The 16,564-nt window shown below is 39.0% G+C and overlaps 1 protein-coding gene across 1 annotated transcript in view; it reads left to right on the top strand.

Moving 5' to 3' along the window:
* The window catches only part of col6a4a (collagen, type VI, alpha 4a), a 37,308-nt gene that overhangs the window by 15,176 nt on the left and 5,568 nt on the right, over positions 1 to 16,564 (top strand). The window contains exons 11-37 of the mRNA XM_065298499.2: positions 889 to 1,034; positions 1,718 to 1,810; positions 1,904 to 1,957; positions 2,962 to 3,033; positions 3,121 to 3,147; positions 3,570 to 3,614; positions 3,766 to 3,819; positions 3,968 to 4,030; positions 4,154 to 4,219; positions 4,312 to 4,365; positions 4,443 to 4,478; positions 4,607 to 4,669; positions 4,880 to 4,942; positions 5,701 to 5,763; positions 5,857 to 5,919; positions 6,207 to 6,257; positions 6,418 to 6,453; positions 6,581 to 6,643; positions 6,814 to 6,876; positions 6,956 to 6,991; positions 7,535 to 7,571; positions 7,673 to 7,684; positions 7,803 to 8,296; positions 8,451 to 8,547; positions 12,623 to 13,291; positions 15,439 to 15,541; positions 15,842 to 15,954. Coding sequence (XP_065154571.1) covers positions 889 to 1,034; positions 1,718 to 1,810; positions 1,904 to 1,957; positions 2,962 to 3,033; positions 3,121 to 3,147; positions 3,570 to 3,614; positions 3,766 to 3,819; positions 3,968 to 4,030; positions 4,154 to 4,219; positions 4,312 to 4,365; positions 4,443 to 4,478; positions 4,607 to 4,669; positions 4,880 to 4,942; positions 5,701 to 5,763; positions 5,857 to 5,919; positions 6,207 to 6,257; positions 6,418 to 6,453; positions 6,581 to 6,643; positions 6,814 to 6,876; positions 6,956 to 6,991; positions 7,535 to 7,571; positions 7,673 to 7,684; positions 7,803 to 8,296; positions 8,451 to 8,547; positions 12,623 to 13,291; positions 15,439 to 15,541; positions 15,842 to 15,954 — 2,736 coding nt within the window. The remainder of the gene's footprint in view (positions 1 to 888; positions 1,035 to 1,717; positions 1,811 to 1,903; positions 1,958 to 2,961; positions 3,034 to 3,120; positions 3,148 to 3,569; positions 3,615 to 3,765; positions 3,820 to 3,967; positions 4,031 to 4,153; positions 4,220 to 4,311; positions 4,366 to 4,442; positions 4,479 to 4,606; positions 4,670 to 4,879; positions 4,943 to 5,700; positions 5,764 to 5,856; positions 5,920 to 6,206; positions 6,258 to 6,417; positions 6,454 to 6,580; positions 6,644 to 6,813; positions 6,877 to 6,955; positions 6,992 to 7,534; positions 7,572 to 7,672; positions 7,685 to 7,802; positions 8,297 to 8,450; positions 8,548 to 12,622; positions 13,292 to 15,438; positions 15,542 to 15,841; positions 15,955 to 16,564) is intronic.

Raw genomic sequence — 16,564 nt, 5'->3', positions numbered from 1 at the left:
GCATTGGTCAAAAATAAAAATAACACGGTCTATTTTTGAAATGCATTGTTGTGACGCGCACGTTACTAATGCTTCGCTTCTTCTGTACGGAAAACGGGCAATTTTAATTTCCCAATCTGAAGACTGCAGCCTCCGGAGGTCGCATTTTTACGCTGCCTACGTCATCAACACTGTCTTATTTCAAAATATCAACAATTATAAAGTTTATTCTTATTATAAGTTAATCGTAAATTGTTTTAATATGCGTATGGCTTGCGAATGTAATGCTCAGTTAACTTAAATAAACCAGGCTTGATGACGTATGCAGCCTGCATATGCGACCTCCACAGGTTGCAAGTTGCAACCCCTCTGTGTATTGTAGCAACGAGCGAGCACAAGACTGTGCTGTTATGAAACCAATCGGAAAATGGATCTCGTGTATTGTTTATATATTTCGTGTGTGTATGTCTCTATGTGATAGAATTATTATTTGATTGCAAATAATTCTAGACGGCTCAGCCAAACTTTATCAGCTGGCGGCTCAATTTGGCTTAGGAAATTATTGGCTGATGGCGGCTGAACTTCTAAATGGCGCAAATGGCGGCGCCTGGCGGCGGCTTCGGGGTCTAGTACAGTGGAAGTTCTTATATGGGCACTTCTCCTGGAATAGCGCAGGGAGATTGTGCCAACATTGTGGCAACAGTGCATGTAGTTTGTTTTTCTGGGGTAGCAAGGGACTTGTGCAGGTGTGTTTGTTTAATGCTGGATTTAGTTGAAATGTGGCGCATTACCAACTTAAGTGTGCAATTATTTTTGAATAATTCAGCCCGTCGTCAATTATTCCTTACGTAAACATTTCCAAAAGAACAAATATGTTTATTAAGGCTCTGTTTGTGTCATTATAAACAGGTGTCCATGCCCTACTGACTGTGGCATTAGATGGCATGAACAACGCTGCTGATCTGCAGAGGTTGGAGTTTGGACGAGGGTTTGGCTACAAGCAGCTTCTCTCTGTCGGCATGCAAAATGTGGCCAATGTCATGCAGACAGAGATCGTAAGTCACGATAAATCACTTGACATTTAGAATAGCATAGGGGGCGGCACAGTGGCTCAGTGGGTAGCACTGTTGCCTCACAGCAAGAAGGTTTCCGGTTCGAGCCCCGGCTAGTGCAGGTGGCCTTTCTGTGTGGAGTTTCTGCATGTTCTTCCTGTGTCAGCGTGGGTTTACTCCGGGTACTCCGGTTTCCTCCCACAGGCCAAAAACATCCAAGTTAGGCAAATTGGAGATACCAAATTGTCCCTCCCCCAACTTGTGTATAAATCAACTTGTCTGAGTAAACTTGTGTATGGATTACCTGGTTCTCGCCATGAATATAGCCGTAGATGCTGGAATGGCGTTAAGAAATAAAGGAAGAAGAAGAATAGCATAGAATAGTGAACAGAAATTCATTTGGGGAGTTATTTATTACATGTAATCTATTAGTTGTGTTATGGGATGCTTTTGTTATCACAGCAGTTTTATGACTCCAGTATTGATGAATGTTTTCCTGTAAGAGGAAGAGATTGGCTGTAAGAGAGGGGAACAGCCGCAAGTACTTAGTAAAATTGAAAGAGTTCTGAAGAAGGGCATGGGAAGTCAAGTGTCTGGCTGAACCACATTAAAACAGATTTTAATGAGCCAAGCATTCCAAGTGACCCTGTCTCTTTCTCTGTTTGTCACTTCCCTCCAATCCTCAGGATACGATTGTTTCCAGGGTCTGCTGTAATGTGCTGTGTAAGTGCACTGGTACGCCGGGAGTTCATGGACCTCCGGGTTATCGAGGGGATAAGGTGATTTGCTCAATTATGACTGAACAGGTTAACTAAACACTTCACAAAAGAGAAAAGTGTGTATTGTGTCTTACTTACTGTGCTGCTACACAGGGGTTACCTGGACAGAGAGGAGTTCCTGGATTCCCTGGAGATGAAGGAGAAGTTGTGAGTTAGACAATACTTTAGTTTATGTTTATAATGTATATTTATTTAAAAAAGAAAAAGGGAGACTTTTGGTCATTATTGTGTTAATTATGTTTGTGCACGTCACGTAGCCTGGCTAACACCAGACCAGTCTCATAGAGAATGAGACATGGTCTGGGAACCATATGCTAATTTTTTCGTATTTGAGGCGTGGTTTACGAATGCCCAGAGACGTTTATTGGGTGATACGAATGTCTTATCAAATGCGTCTGTACGTAGCTCATAGCCAACGTTTCAATTATACCAGATGACGTATGTAGAGCGACATCAATTAAAACGTAAACAACTTTTATCAGTAGCTGTATATTGATATTGAAAGAAACACAATTTAGTGGCAGTGTGACAACCACAGTACATGCATAATGACAAAAAATAAATACCACTTACCATTTATAAGTTAATTGTACTTCGTCGACGACAATGCCTAGCAGGTTGGCCCTATTAAACTCTGTGGCTATCATGTCTTGGCATATCCAAACATCCTTCTTGGATATGAAATTGTTTAACGCCAAAAGTTGCTATTTTTTTAATAAACTTTCGTTCAAAACTACTTAGAACACTATCTTAGGCTGCATTGAAAGTAACTTCACGCCTGCTGCCATGTTGGATAAACAAAACTGCTTCGGTGTGTCGCATAGACGTCGTCATCGTCTTGCTACTCCTCCCCGTTTTGTGATAGGTTCCCTATTTTAGGGGCAAAAAAGGTCCATAGTTTCCATGCTAGACTTGCAGCATGAATAATTTGCACGCAAGGCAGCATGTGGAAACCCAGGCTACACGTCACGACAATAATAAAACACTTGTTAAATGCATGATAGTTTTACTAATGGATGCATGCAAAAGTTTATTATCTTTAAGAAGACATTTCCCAGCCAAATTAGATTTTTTTTATGCAACCATAAATGTAGTAATTAAACATTATGGCTTACTCCTTACTCTTGATGTCTAAATGATGTGTGTTAAAGGGTCCGAGAGGGTTACCTGGTTTAAATGGGACACAAGGCCATCGGGGATGCCATGGAAAAAGAGGCAGTAAAGTAAAAATCATTTACTTCTATGCAAGCTCTGAGCCCCTTTAATGCTACAGTATTGCAACATCAAGCTTTTTATATTTTTTTTAACAGGGTGTCAGAGGCAGCAGAGGTGAAAAAGTGAGTTCTTCATAAACATATTTAATTTGAATGTTTTTGCAATGTTATCTTCATGTGCAATGGCTAGGAATTGAACCTGTGACCTTGGTGTTGCTGGCAACATACTGCATAACCATGAACCGTGCCATCTAAAGTGTGGGTAAATGTGCATGCTTTGGAAACAGAAAATAGTTGTTTACATCAAGGTTTTTTTAACTGTTACCAGACATGATTTATTAGATGCCATCTGTTTTTGGATTACTTTGATTCCCATCTGGAGAGGTTTGTTTATACCCCGTGAGTCGAGTTGTTTTATGAGGTTGCGCTTAAAATGTGTTCCTGTCTCCTTTTCTTGCTCTCTTTAATTTTACCGCTATTAAAGGTAATGTAACCACATTTTGCTCATTAAACGTCTGGGAATCTTTTCATCCCTTTATTCACAGGGAGATGCAGGAGAAGATGGTCTAAATGGAGTAGATGGTGAACAGGTAAGAAATATCCATTGAATTACCCACACAACCACCCGTGACACTTTAGAAAAGTAAATTCAATTATTCAGATAATTCTGCATTTTTACAACATGATAGTAATGTGGGCATGCATTTATGTTTTGTAAATTTACCTTCGTGTTCTTCTCAGGGTCTTACTGGAGTAGCAGGAAGCCCAGGAGAGCTAGGAGATCCAGGCAACCCAGTAAAATCCATCCCTTTTTTATACCTCTCTTCTTCAGGCATACGATACTAATTCATAATGTTGCATTTTTATAATGTCGAGTAATCGTATAAGTTAAAATACAGGTGCAAAAGTGAAATGTGATGTATATAATGTGGTATAACTGCAGGGTCCACGCGGTATTGGTGGGGACCCTGGAAACTCAGGAGAACGAGGTTTAAGAGGAGATCCGGTTAGTACACTTTAGTTGGACATCATCATTTAAATAGCATACATACCCATTCAAGTAACACAAAACCATCAGCTACCATGATTATTTTCTGAGGTGTCTAATGTTCAATTTAAATGAAAACAGGGAGATTCAGGAATAGACAACAATAAACGTGGTCCTAAGGGGGACAGTGGCTTCCCAGGCATACAGGTACAGGACATTATCATACATAAGACACATTAAACTGCTGTATAAACGTACCCTTGTGTAGTAACACATCTTCAAATCTTATACATTTACAGGGTGATCCAGGTGAAGATGGTCAAGCTGGTCTTGATGGTGAAAATGGCAGACCGGTAAGTTTAAACTAAAGTTTAAATATGTTAATAATACAGTATGAGGTTTATATTTTATATGTTTATTTCTTATTTAGGGTTCTAATGGCAGAAGAGGCTCACCTGGTCAACCGGTACAGTACTGTAAAAAATAAAGATATTATAAAGTCAGGATTTTGTTTGATTAAAGTGAAGGTCATAATCATTTCTTAATTGACTTTTATATGGCATATTGTATTAAATTAAATAGTTTTTTATTTAGGGTCCCAGAGGTCCTCCAGGAGAGCCAGGACTGCAGGGGCTTCCTGGTGCTTCAGGTCCCTCGGTAATTTAGTTATTCATTGTATTTTATTGTGCACTCATTGCTGTGCACAGTATTTTATGTTATTTTAAGATTATTTATTGTTTATTAGTTTTTAAATATGTCAGTTAATGCAGATGTAGTAAGTTGAACTGCTTTTTTTTGTATAAGCAAAAGTAATTATGGTTTTCAGATTCTTGGTTCTTTTAAAGGTACATTTCTGTCTCTGTTCAGGGTGCTTCTGGACCACCAGGTTCTGTTGGGCAGAAGGGTTTTCCTGGACTGCCTGGACCTCAGGTAAATGTCAATCAAAAAACTTAACAAATTAATTTGGTTACTGTTGTCAATAATGAATCTGGGGGGAAAATTTAAGGCCCTGGGAAGTTTTTGAAAATATACATACATAAATAAAGGTCATTGAAAGTGCTTAAATCTATTTTATGCATGAAGTTTTCTGAAAAAAAAAAATCCATTCATAGTATAGGATAGTATCATAAAAATTCTAGACTTTTTAGCAAACATGCTGAACTGTTCGCTTTAAATGCTTATATCTTCTGTATGCGAATGTTGATTCATAACAAAATGCTTTTTTGCATAGTTGTGTTTGACACATGAAAACATCTAAGGTTACGTAAGTAACTGTTGTTCCCTAAGAAGGGAACGAGACGCTGCGTCTTCCTTGCCATACTGCCTGCGTCCCTGTAACACCGTCTATGGCAATAATTCAGATAGCGATATACTTTCTGGCTCCCACATCACCCTGTCTTTGTAGTTAATCCTCACCATTGGTTGAATTTGATAACACATTCAGACGCACTTACCCCTGGAGGCGTCCCCAAAGTGTCACCGCAGTGACGCAGCGCAAGTTCCCTCGAAAGGAAACTGTAACAATGTATCTTAAAAGGTAACACGATGTAACCTTGCTCTCACTTGAAATGTGTCCCCACATTTGAGGGTATTGGACCTGGAAAGTCCTTGAAAGGTCCTTGAATTTGAAGTTAACTAAGGTATGGGAACTCTGTATCTAATAATTGACACCTGGCTGTCTCAAACAGGGACCTCCTGGTTCTCAAGGAAGGCCTGGATCTAAGGGAAGTTTAGGGTCCAGGGGACAAAAGGTGTGAAGTTTATTGTCATAACATAATTTTAATATATACATTTTTGCTGTCAAATTCTGAACTTACTCACTATTTTTTGTCTCGCTCTGGCAGGGCCAGCCAGGTGACCTTGGAGATAAAGGAGCTCGTGGGCCTGCAGGACCCAGAGGACTGCCGGTGAGTCATCACATACTGCAACTGCTTACTAATAATGATCATGCATTGTAATCCATACCGTGAAGTTTAACGAAATAAGAGGATTTGGTTTAAGATGAAAGATCATTTGTGAAAAGCAACATGTGGGCGTATTACATAAGACTAGTTTGCAGTGCGTGCATAACATTTTTAAAATTAACTTACAGATATTACACATTTTGCACAATAAGGCACTTATTATTTCTCAACTGATTCTGTATTTGAGAGTTTAATGTGCCATTCACATTTCTAACCTATCTCTTAAACAGGGAAAGGATGGTGCAGATGGTTATGGATTCCCAGGAACCAAAGGACAAAAGGTTTGTCCTAATAAATTTTGCTCTCATGCAGCAAATTATGTGTAACTTGTGGTTTAGCATTGTAAAGCAGTGAAAAAGCAATTCCTGTGCATTTACATCCCACAATTACCAAAAGCATTGGCTTGTTTCAATAAATTATACTGTTTTATCTTTGTCAAAGGGGGATAATGGTTTCCCAGGTTATCCTGGACCTTGGGTGAGTATGCATCAGTAAAAAGTGCAGTAAATATAAATATAATAGCTTAAGTTGTATGACCAATAATGTCTGTGTGTATTAATTATTGTGACAAGTCTATTAACCACTATCATCTTTGACCATCAAGGGTGAACGGGGGGATTCAGGCAAAGATGGAGGTCCTGGACGTAAAGGCAATGTGGGAAGAGGGGTAATAACACATAACATTTTCATTTACGCATTTGGCAGACGTTTTTGTCCAAATCAACTTTGCAACGAATAGACTACATTTTATCAGTATGTGTGTTTCCTTGAGCTCGAACCAATGACCTTTCGTGCTGTTAACCTGATGTTGTTTGTTATCTGGATGTCTGATAACAGGGCAATGCTGGAGATACAGGACCGTCTGGTGACCCTGGTAATCAGGGGGTGCCCGGACACAGGGTATGTGCATATAAATATTGTTTAAATCATACAGTAATGGCAATATATAGGATTTAAATGTCTTTACTTTCTCACATAGGGCCTGAAGGGACCACGTGGAGAAAGACAACTGTCTGTAAGTACCTGGTTTTGTCTGTCTGTATGTGTGTATATACAGCAGTGGCGGCTCGTGACTGATCATCCGAGGGGCGCCAATTCAAAATATGTGTTCGGAGTTTCGTGTGTGTTGCTTGTGTTCTCAAAATATGTGTTTGTTGCGTCATGTGAACCATGTTAATCACGTGTTTTGTCAAAATAAGTGCCTGCTGCATACGCGTCAAAACCATTTATGATATAAGAGACACAAAATAAACGCAAGACACTCCCTTAACAGTAAACTCTGATAACGCAAAAATCTGGCAAACGCGTGCGTCTCTTTTTTCATAAACCCTTTAGACGCGTCTGCAGCAGGCACTTATTTTGACAAAACACGTGATGCACATAGGATCACTCAGAACACATATTTTGAAATTACGAACCACACACATGACTGCCTACATACATGTTGTGACGAACTTCGCATTGAACGCCCTCAAAAAAAGAAGTCCCCGGCCGCCACTGATATACAGTATACAGTATTTGCTTAATGCGACTAAGACCTTATTTGTGTTTTTTGTAGGACTGTCAGCTGATCTCATATGTTCGGGACAACTGTTGTAAGAAATTGATCAAAGATTACATTTCTATAAAGTGAACACAGTATCATCATGGTTTAGCTATTTAGCTTTTGACCATCATCTATTTTATTTCCTAACAGTGTGCTGTAAAGGTACGTCACAATTCAATTTTAAAGGGACATCAAAATAAGAAAGCACAAATGTACTATTAATACAAATACATTTTAATACATTTTTCCCATATTCATGACTTTATCTCTATCTCTGTAGATAACCTAAAATGTCCTGCCTACCCCACTGACCTTGTGATCGGCTTAGACATGTCTGAAGACGTGACCCCTCAAGGCTTCAAACAAATGCTTTCTGCCGTCCTCGCCCTGCTGGACAACATCAACATCGCCGAAAGCAACTGCCCAACGGGAGCGCGGGTGTCTGTGGTCTCTTACAGCTCTCATACCAGATACCTGATCCGTTTCACAGACTATCACCGCAAGAACCAGCTTATTCATGCCATCAATAACATCGCTCATGAACGCACTTCAAATCGTCGTAATCTCGGCGCTTCCATGAGGTTTGTCGGCAGGAACGTCTTTAAGCGAGTACGAAAGGCAACCCTGATGAGAAAGGTTGCCATCTTCTTCTCCAGCGGGGAATCACAGGACTCTACATCCCTCACCACAGCCATTCTAGAGTACAAAGCTCTGAACATTAAGCTTGGGGTTGTCGGGCTAAGAAATCTCCCTTCTATTAGAAGTGCCATTGAGGTAAAATTATCCACACACATAATATTCATTATATTATATATTTATTATATATATGATGTTGTGTGTGGCTAAGACAAGAAGTTTTGACTTCAAAACTCACAGTTTTTTTTTTTAATCCTATCCCTTTCTTTGTGTGGTTCTTTGTGGTAAGCAGGCCGATGAAAGCAAAAGTTTTATCTTCAGTGTACTTGCCAGAAATGCAGAGCCGAAAGCTTCCCTCAGTAAGATCCAGAATTGCGTTATCTGCTTTGGTAAGCGTCATTTAATTTTTCTGCCTATGTCTAATTCTAATGTTTGTGGAAAATTAAACAAAGAAGAAGAATAGCTGAAAGAGCCTCCTATAGATGGTTTCAGCAGCAACAACATAAACAAACGGCTTTTGTGGACTTAACGCAACTTCCAGTAAACTACTACATAGAATCAATAACAACAGTTTTCAACATTTCTGATAACAGGGGAAATAAATGACAAGTAAATTACCTTTGTTCATATATTACATCTAATGGTTATCAGCTATTACACTGAGCTAATGTTACTGTGTAAAATTGATGTATATTACAATAATAGCTACAGGTCCTTGAATTCTTGCCTGATTCTAGCTCGTCATCTGCCCTCATCCTTAACCAAACTTTTATTTTCGACAAGGTATTTGTTTTAGAGATCAGTTTAGCCACTAGCCAGACCAATAAATAAATACAGACCGGAAGTTCACTTCAGTTCATGTGCGTAACCGTGACAAATTGCGCGTGTGTCTGAAGAAACCATCTATTGATGAATATCAGTCATGTGACCTTTTACGTCATTCTAGTTGCCTGACGCTATCTTGAGTACCTACCGAGTACAAGTAGGCTACTGACATCTTGCTATGATTTACGGATTTCTTATCTTTTACTGTCTATGATTTTTATGGATACGGGAAATGGCAATGAAGGACAACATTTTGCACCTTAACTGTCATGAAAAGAAACGCTACTTTAAAAAAAATACTTGGAGCAAAGTATCATGTTGTGTCGAGCCTTCTTAGTGTTGTATTAACGATTTTGATGCTCACAACATATTGAATGCATAGCTTCTAGTTCTTTTGCGACCACTACAGGTATTTAAAATGGCGGAAGACAAGTTTGAGATGTGACATCAGCTGATATTCATGAATACCTTAATTTACTATTTCCTACATTAGTTCGCTAATATAATCAACTCTCAACGATAGTCTCATATGTTTCTTTTTGCATTTATTTGTGAATTCTGTTGAATATTTGATACTTGAAATAAAGCATACAGTATTGTGCAAAAGTTTAATTACAGTACATTCACGCGGGCCGAAAGCGTTAACGCATGACGTCACCCATTAAAAGTACATGAGAAGTGTTAACGCTTTTGCCCCGTGTGAATGTACTGTTAGACCACCACCAGCTTTGTTTTAGCTTAGACCATGAATATTTAGTTTTCGCTTTATTACGATACAAACAGAAAATACAGGAAACACACAAAATGTAGAAAAAAACAAATGTATTTTTTCAAAAATAGGAAGAATCTTGTTTGAGTTTAATATTATTCACAGGTATAAAAGGGCCAAGGACTGTGTCCGAAATAGCCCCCTGTACCCTCTTTTATCCCCTATATTAGTTTGTTAATATAATCCACTTGTATGAAAGCGTCGGAAGCAAATGAAAAGTTTTACTGCAATAAATGACATTTTCATGTTTCCTTTTAATTAGCCTGAACATTTGCGTTTATTAAATTAAAGCCTATTGCGGTCGAAATTCTGGTAATAGCCCTTTAAATATTTTGCAAATAATGACAGATGTCATGTTTCATTTATCTTTCTCTGTGTCATTTTTTTTCCTCTACTCTGCTGACAGTAGGGTACAATGTTTCTTTTTTATTTTGAGGAAATAAAAGGTAAGAAAAACGAATGAAGGTAAACTGATACAACTTTTGTATACCTTTTTTATTTGTTATACCCAATCTCTCTTTCTCTCTCTTAGAGAAATATAAATGTGAGATTCTGGAAATGAGATCACTTTATTTTATGGTATCCGTCGGGAATATGCTGTCATAAGAGTTTGAGCATGTGTACTTCTTAAACACAATCGATTAAACAGAGGTATGACTATGAATTATCTGCAAATGTACCTCGCAAATAATAACAACACGTGAAGACGTTCAACGCTGTGATATCGCAAATAAAAAGTAATTGGCTTCTGTAAAAAAACTTGAAAATTATCCAGCGATCGTGCCATAATCAAAATAAACTATTTTACAGCAGTATTAATATTTTAACGAGTAGCCTACACTTTTAACGTTTGAAAGGAACCACATTTAGTGCTGTGTTAATTATCATTAAAAGCAAAACGGGAGTCTCTGTGCCTCCGCGACAGACGCAATATCTTCTGGCATCTCTCCTCATCATCTCCTTCTTTTTTCTTCTGTGTCTTGAACTTGGGGCTCGACTCCGACCTAAGGTTCGAGCTGCCTTTAAGAACAGCAAGCTAAGTTTGTTTACCGTTAATTATTAAGACTAAATGGGCAGGCAAACTCGTGAAACAATGAAAGTAAAATAATCCGCTATAATATGGTTTTACACGTCTATAGAAAATATACTATAAATAAAGCAGTTATTAATTTTCCTAATGCATGGTTGTTTGACATTTACTTCTGTTTAAAACGTTATTCATTTGGCAAAGGAGGTTTTTCAGCACTATGTTCGAACAGCAACTCAGCGTCCACTCACCCCCCGAATTATGTTTAAAAGCTGAAACGGGTCCGCGGTGTAAAAAAGCAAAGGTTAGGGATCCCTGCTCTAGTGGAATGGATTTGGACTAACAGCGCTTTGATAAGTGAACAGACAAATGCGCTAAATTAGAGAAAAAGTGGGTGGGTCCATTATCATTGGTCTTAAAAAGTGGGTGGGTCCTGTCCCACCCACGTATAATGGTTCCGACGCCCATGTATGAAAGAATGAACAAGTTAGTGAATTCAAATACTAAGTGCAGGAAGCGCTTACACTTACTATTGCGGTGCATTATGGGATTGAATAAGTGCACTCGATAATTCCCACTCTAATATCAGACACCACTACAAAAAGGCTGTCCCCTCCAATGGTCCACTATTTAAGGGTATAGGGAGCTGTTTCGGATACAGCCAGGGTCTTAGAGCCCCATAAACCCCCCTCCAAAGAAAAGTGACAGATCTGATATCTCAATTGTTTCTCCTTGACAACAAAAGAGTAAAAAATAGTTAAAAGTAAGCAAATTGAGACTAGTTAGCTTGGGCCTCATTTATAAAATGCTGCTTAGAAAACGTTCTAAATTTGATCTTACGATCATTTGTGCGTATGTGTGATTCATAAACCATATGTGCGCACAGAAAACATGGGTATAGATAGTTTTAAATCTCTCCATTTAAACGATGCCTAATTAACATATATATATATATATATATATATAAAAGTGCGTACGTCTGCTCAGACCCCGACGTGGCGTTAAGCACTTTCCATGGCAACGCCATTATCAGTAATGTGCACTTTGCCGTGGATTGGCATACAAACACTTTACAATCAAATCTTTATACATGAGGCCCCAGGTCCTGTCCTGTCTCCTGAATTTTACATGAGCTCTAAACAATGCCTTCAAACTTGGTTGAGATTTGCCACAAACTTTTTTAAGGAAGGTTTTTCAATACAAAGTTTTCAGTACAATGATTTCATAGCTGTTTACTCTATAGACACTGTATGTAAACAATAGTCTCATGTTTCTTTTTGCATCTCTCTGCATTCTTGATACTTTACGTGAAGCACACTGTAAGGTTTTAGGCTACCACCAACTTTGTTGTTTTAGCAAAGACCATGAATATTTATTTTTCGCTTTTTTATGGTGGCAAAAAATATGGACACAGTGTCTGTGACATCACCCATATACCTTTTTTGAAGCCAAGTGTTGGCGGAGCCTGACGGCGCATCACTGCAGATAACCGTAAATGGGCAAAGAGGCGGGGATGTGGGTGGAGCTCAATCAATGAAACCAATCCCACCTAGCTCAACGGTAGTGACAGCAACGACAATTCACCCGTCATTCAAGTGCCACGCCCATAATTATTCGTAACTTTAAGGCTTAATATGGGATTGACTGCTTTTTGGGAGCCAGTCTCTAGCGGCAGGTTGATAAATTGCTGTTTAAGTCACTTTTGTGTTGGTGTCACAATAGAGACCAGAGGTGCAACCCTTGGTTGCACATTACTGTATGTTTCTCCATTGTGGTTGGAATTGTAACCTCTGAGCAATACAGTGGAGATTTATTTACAATACAATTTATTTTGCCTCCTTAGATCCCTGTAGTCCAACTAGGGAATGTGAGGGCACCAACCTCCTGCCTACTACTCAAGAAGTAGACCTTGACCTGGCAGTACTTGTCGATGGTTCCCGTAGCATCCTGGCTGATCAGTACGAAGGAGTTAAGGAGGTTCTTGGCAATGTTCTTGACCAGATTGTCGTGAGCAGTCAACCCAGCAAGGCAGACAGACAGGCGAGAGTGGCCGTCTACCAACAGAGCTCCACCTACAGCGAAGCCCAGGCTGGTGTAAAGGTCATATTCAGCTTCCAACAGTTTCAGGATCGCAGTCTAATGAAGAGAAGCATCAACCAGGAATTAACGCAAACTGGAGGGTCATCAAGGTTGGGTCACGCAGTGGAGTACGCTATAAAGCAGGGCGTCCTTTCAGCTCCCAAGGGTCGCAAAAACAAAATGGTTCTGGTCATTGTTGGAGAGGAGACATCATATCAAGACAGAGAAAAGCTGGACACTATCTCCATGTTGGCAAAGTGTAAGGGTGTGGTAGTCTTCACTCTGACAGTGGGTGATCACTTTAACAATACTCAGGTGGAGGAGCTTGCCAGCTATCCCTTGGAGCAGCACTTAATTCACCTGGGTCACTTGAAACATGGAGAGCAGGATTACACTCAGCGCTTTATCAGGACTTTCTTTCACATTCTGAGCAGTAAGTTTTCCTCTTTCTTTCCATTCTTTCTTTTGAAGATCTAAATCTCAGGAGAGGTCATTTTATTATTCAACAAGCTAAACTCTAATGTTGTGTTGCACCCTACGTGAACAAAAAGTGTATTGTCAGCAAACAAAGTAGGGGGACACAAAAATAATTGTGCCTCTATAAACTGTATGACATTTATCATTTATAAAGCACAAAAGATTGAAGAATTTTTAATGCTGATGGTTTTCCAAAAACATTTCTTATAGCTAAGGTCGTACAGAAGCGTGGTGCTAGCAACAACAATAGTTTCTCACAGGAAATGCACATACCGTTGAACTGATTTTGGAGAATGATAAGAGAGTTATTTGTTTTTGGGTGTGTTTGTTACGCCCACTGAGCAGACCTTAAATGACTCTAGTTGACTAGGAAAACAGTACATACTTGATATACAGTACTTTGTTTCGTTTTAGGCCCTTGTAGCTTGTCAGCATTTATAAAAAGAACAGCAGACATTGTGCATGCTGTCCAAAGGTGTAAAGTGGTTAAATGAATAATTTACTCACCTCATGTCACAATGTTAATTTTTTTTCAGTCGAAACGAAATTATGTTTTTTGAGTAGAACATTCCAGGATTTTTCTTCATATAGTGGACCACAACAGTTTACAGTTTCAATCAGTGGCAGTGGCAGGGGCGCAAATTCAAAATATGTTCGTTGCATCATGTGTCCTTGTGCATTATGTGTCTTGTCAAAATAGGTGCCTGCTGCACACGCATTGAAAGGGTTTATAACAAAAGAGACGCTCACGTTCACAAAATACTCGCAAGAAGACACTCACTTAACAGTAGGGATGCTCCTATTGATCGGCCGCAGATCAGTATCGGCCGATAATGGCATTAAATTACTCGATCGGTACTCGCTTAATTTGACGATCTTTGTGTTTACTTTTGTCATCAGAGGGCTCCTGAATTCGGCTGCAGTTAGAGACCATTCTTAGACAGTGCGAGAATTTTTATAACTCGTTGCTAATGTGCGATGTGTAGATTTTGATTTCTCTCTCTGCCTTTTCAGAGATATGTATATTTTCTATGAGGATGCGCTCTGGGCCTACTAGCGTGACGCGTCTTTACTTCCCCATCAAACAGCGTATACAACACACATCAATCGCGGACAATTGCATCCTCATGCCTAAAGTTTATTATTTGCATGCATTTTAAAGTTTTGATAGTTTAAACTTTCATTTTCCTCACACCTGCTCTTGACACAAGGGTCTTTCTTCAGCCACTTACAATTCACTATATTCTGTAGCATATTATTGTACTCCTACACATATCACTGTCAGAAAAAATGGTGCAAGCTATCACCTATATGCACCGATACAGTATACATTTGGTACCAATATGTACCCCTGTGGTACTAATAAGAACTCTTTAGGTGCAAAGGTGTAATTTTTGAAAGGGTATCCCCCTAGTGACAACTAAACATTTTTGATAATTTGTTTCTGACAAGGTACAAGTTGTACTTTTTTAGTAATACTGAAGTATAACTTTAACTTGAGTAAAAGCAATTAAGTGCTAGATATTTAATGTAATTATGTATTAAATGATAATATTAAATATAGTGGAGTAAAAACAAAAAATTATGATTTAGAATGTAGTGAAGTAAAAGATAGTTAAGTACAGATACTTGAAAAATTATTAAATACTTGATTAAAGTAAAAACAAGTAGTTAAACAAGTGAGTAGATGGTAAGTTTTGTGGGTAAGGTGTGACTCTCAGGATTGGTTCGCTTATTTAGCTTTACTGCAGTATTTTGAGGCATATGTGTGTGCTAATACAGTGGTTCCCAAACTTTTTCAGCGTGTGGCCCCCCTTGTGCAAGGTGCATTCCTTCGTGGCCCCCCAAAGAAAATTTGTGACAAAAAACTGTTCTAAAACTCAACATTTTAATAAAAAAAAACATTAAATTATACAAAAAAGTAGTGCTTTTGGTTAGTAGCCTTATTTTTTTAGGTTTAATTACACAGAATTCATGATAAATTAATGTATTTCATGAATGTCATAAAACTGGGGCCCCCCTGGCACCATCTCGTGGCCCCCCTGGGAGCCCTGGCCCTCAGTTTGAAAATCACTGTGCTAATATAGTGTTTTTTTAATGCAGAGAATGTAAACTCCTATCCTCCCCCATCATTGAAGAGCCAGTGTAATAATTTTCAGGAAGATTTAGGTCAACGTTTTGAAGCTGCAGAGAGGCCTGTACACAGGTATCACATGACAAAACTTCCTCTGACCTCATCTAATGTGAAACATCTGTTCTATACACACTCAATATATATATATATATATATATATATATATATATATATATATATATATATATATATATATATATATATATATATATATATATTACACACACACACACACACACACACACGTGTATACATTATGTGACTTCTTATGGTGAACTCTATTCTCTAATAAGCTAATAGTTTCCTTATATGGACAGTAAACTGCCAGTTCATGTATATGAAAGATATATAACATAAATCACAAATTTTTAGGGTTCCGATCCCAGTCACTCCTACCACGAAGAAGGAACAGGAGGTGGAGCAGACTGAAGCCCCTCAGACTTCAGGCCGTGGAGACTCGCTTGGACCTGCTGACCCTTCAGGCAGTATGTTGTTTAAAGCCTCACTCAGTCCTCACCTAAAACTTTATGGCAAAAAGTGCATTTCTCTGGCCAAAAATATTTTTAAATATATGCTAGATACATTTTGTAAGTAAAGTAAAGCTTTAAACAAAATATATACATTTATACAACAGTTCTTTCTGGTTCTCGAATCTGATTGGCTAAGAGCTATGCAATATTGTGCTGATAACGGCACTGTAACCGCTTCACCTTCCGAATTATTCCGCCACCTAGTGAATGGAGGTCCTAAGCAGGCTCATCTCTGAATGGAAAAACACAGGCCCTGTCCCAAATGGCGCACTTCATGTGGACTTTCGGTCTCGTGGCCTTAAATTGCGCGTTCTCGCTTAGTCTACGAGTCCGTAGAGTGTCCCATCTGTCATTTTTACGCTTTGAAGTGTGCTCGTCAGCGCCTCCTTTCCCCCCTTGATGCGGTCTTCAGCGAAGCCCGCACTGCAGCAAGCTTCGCGCACTTTACCAACCCAGAAGTCCTTGCGAAAGGGCAATCAGACCAATCAGACGACGGAAGGGAGGCGTTCACACTGACGGGCAACTTCTCTAACTATTTCCGGTGTGATGCTCGAGTCTGTCCCAA

This window comes from Paramisgurnus dabryanus, chromosome 13 (assembly GCF_030506205.2).
Source record: "Paramisgurnus dabryanus chromosome 13, PD_genome_1.1, whole genome shotgun sequence".
NCBI lineage: Eukaryota > Metazoa > Chordata > Actinopteri > Cypriniformes > Cobitidae > Paramisgurnus > Paramisgurnus dabryanus.
Note: the sequence above shows the minus strand (reverse complement) of the source record. Positions and strands in the feature narration are given on the sequence as shown.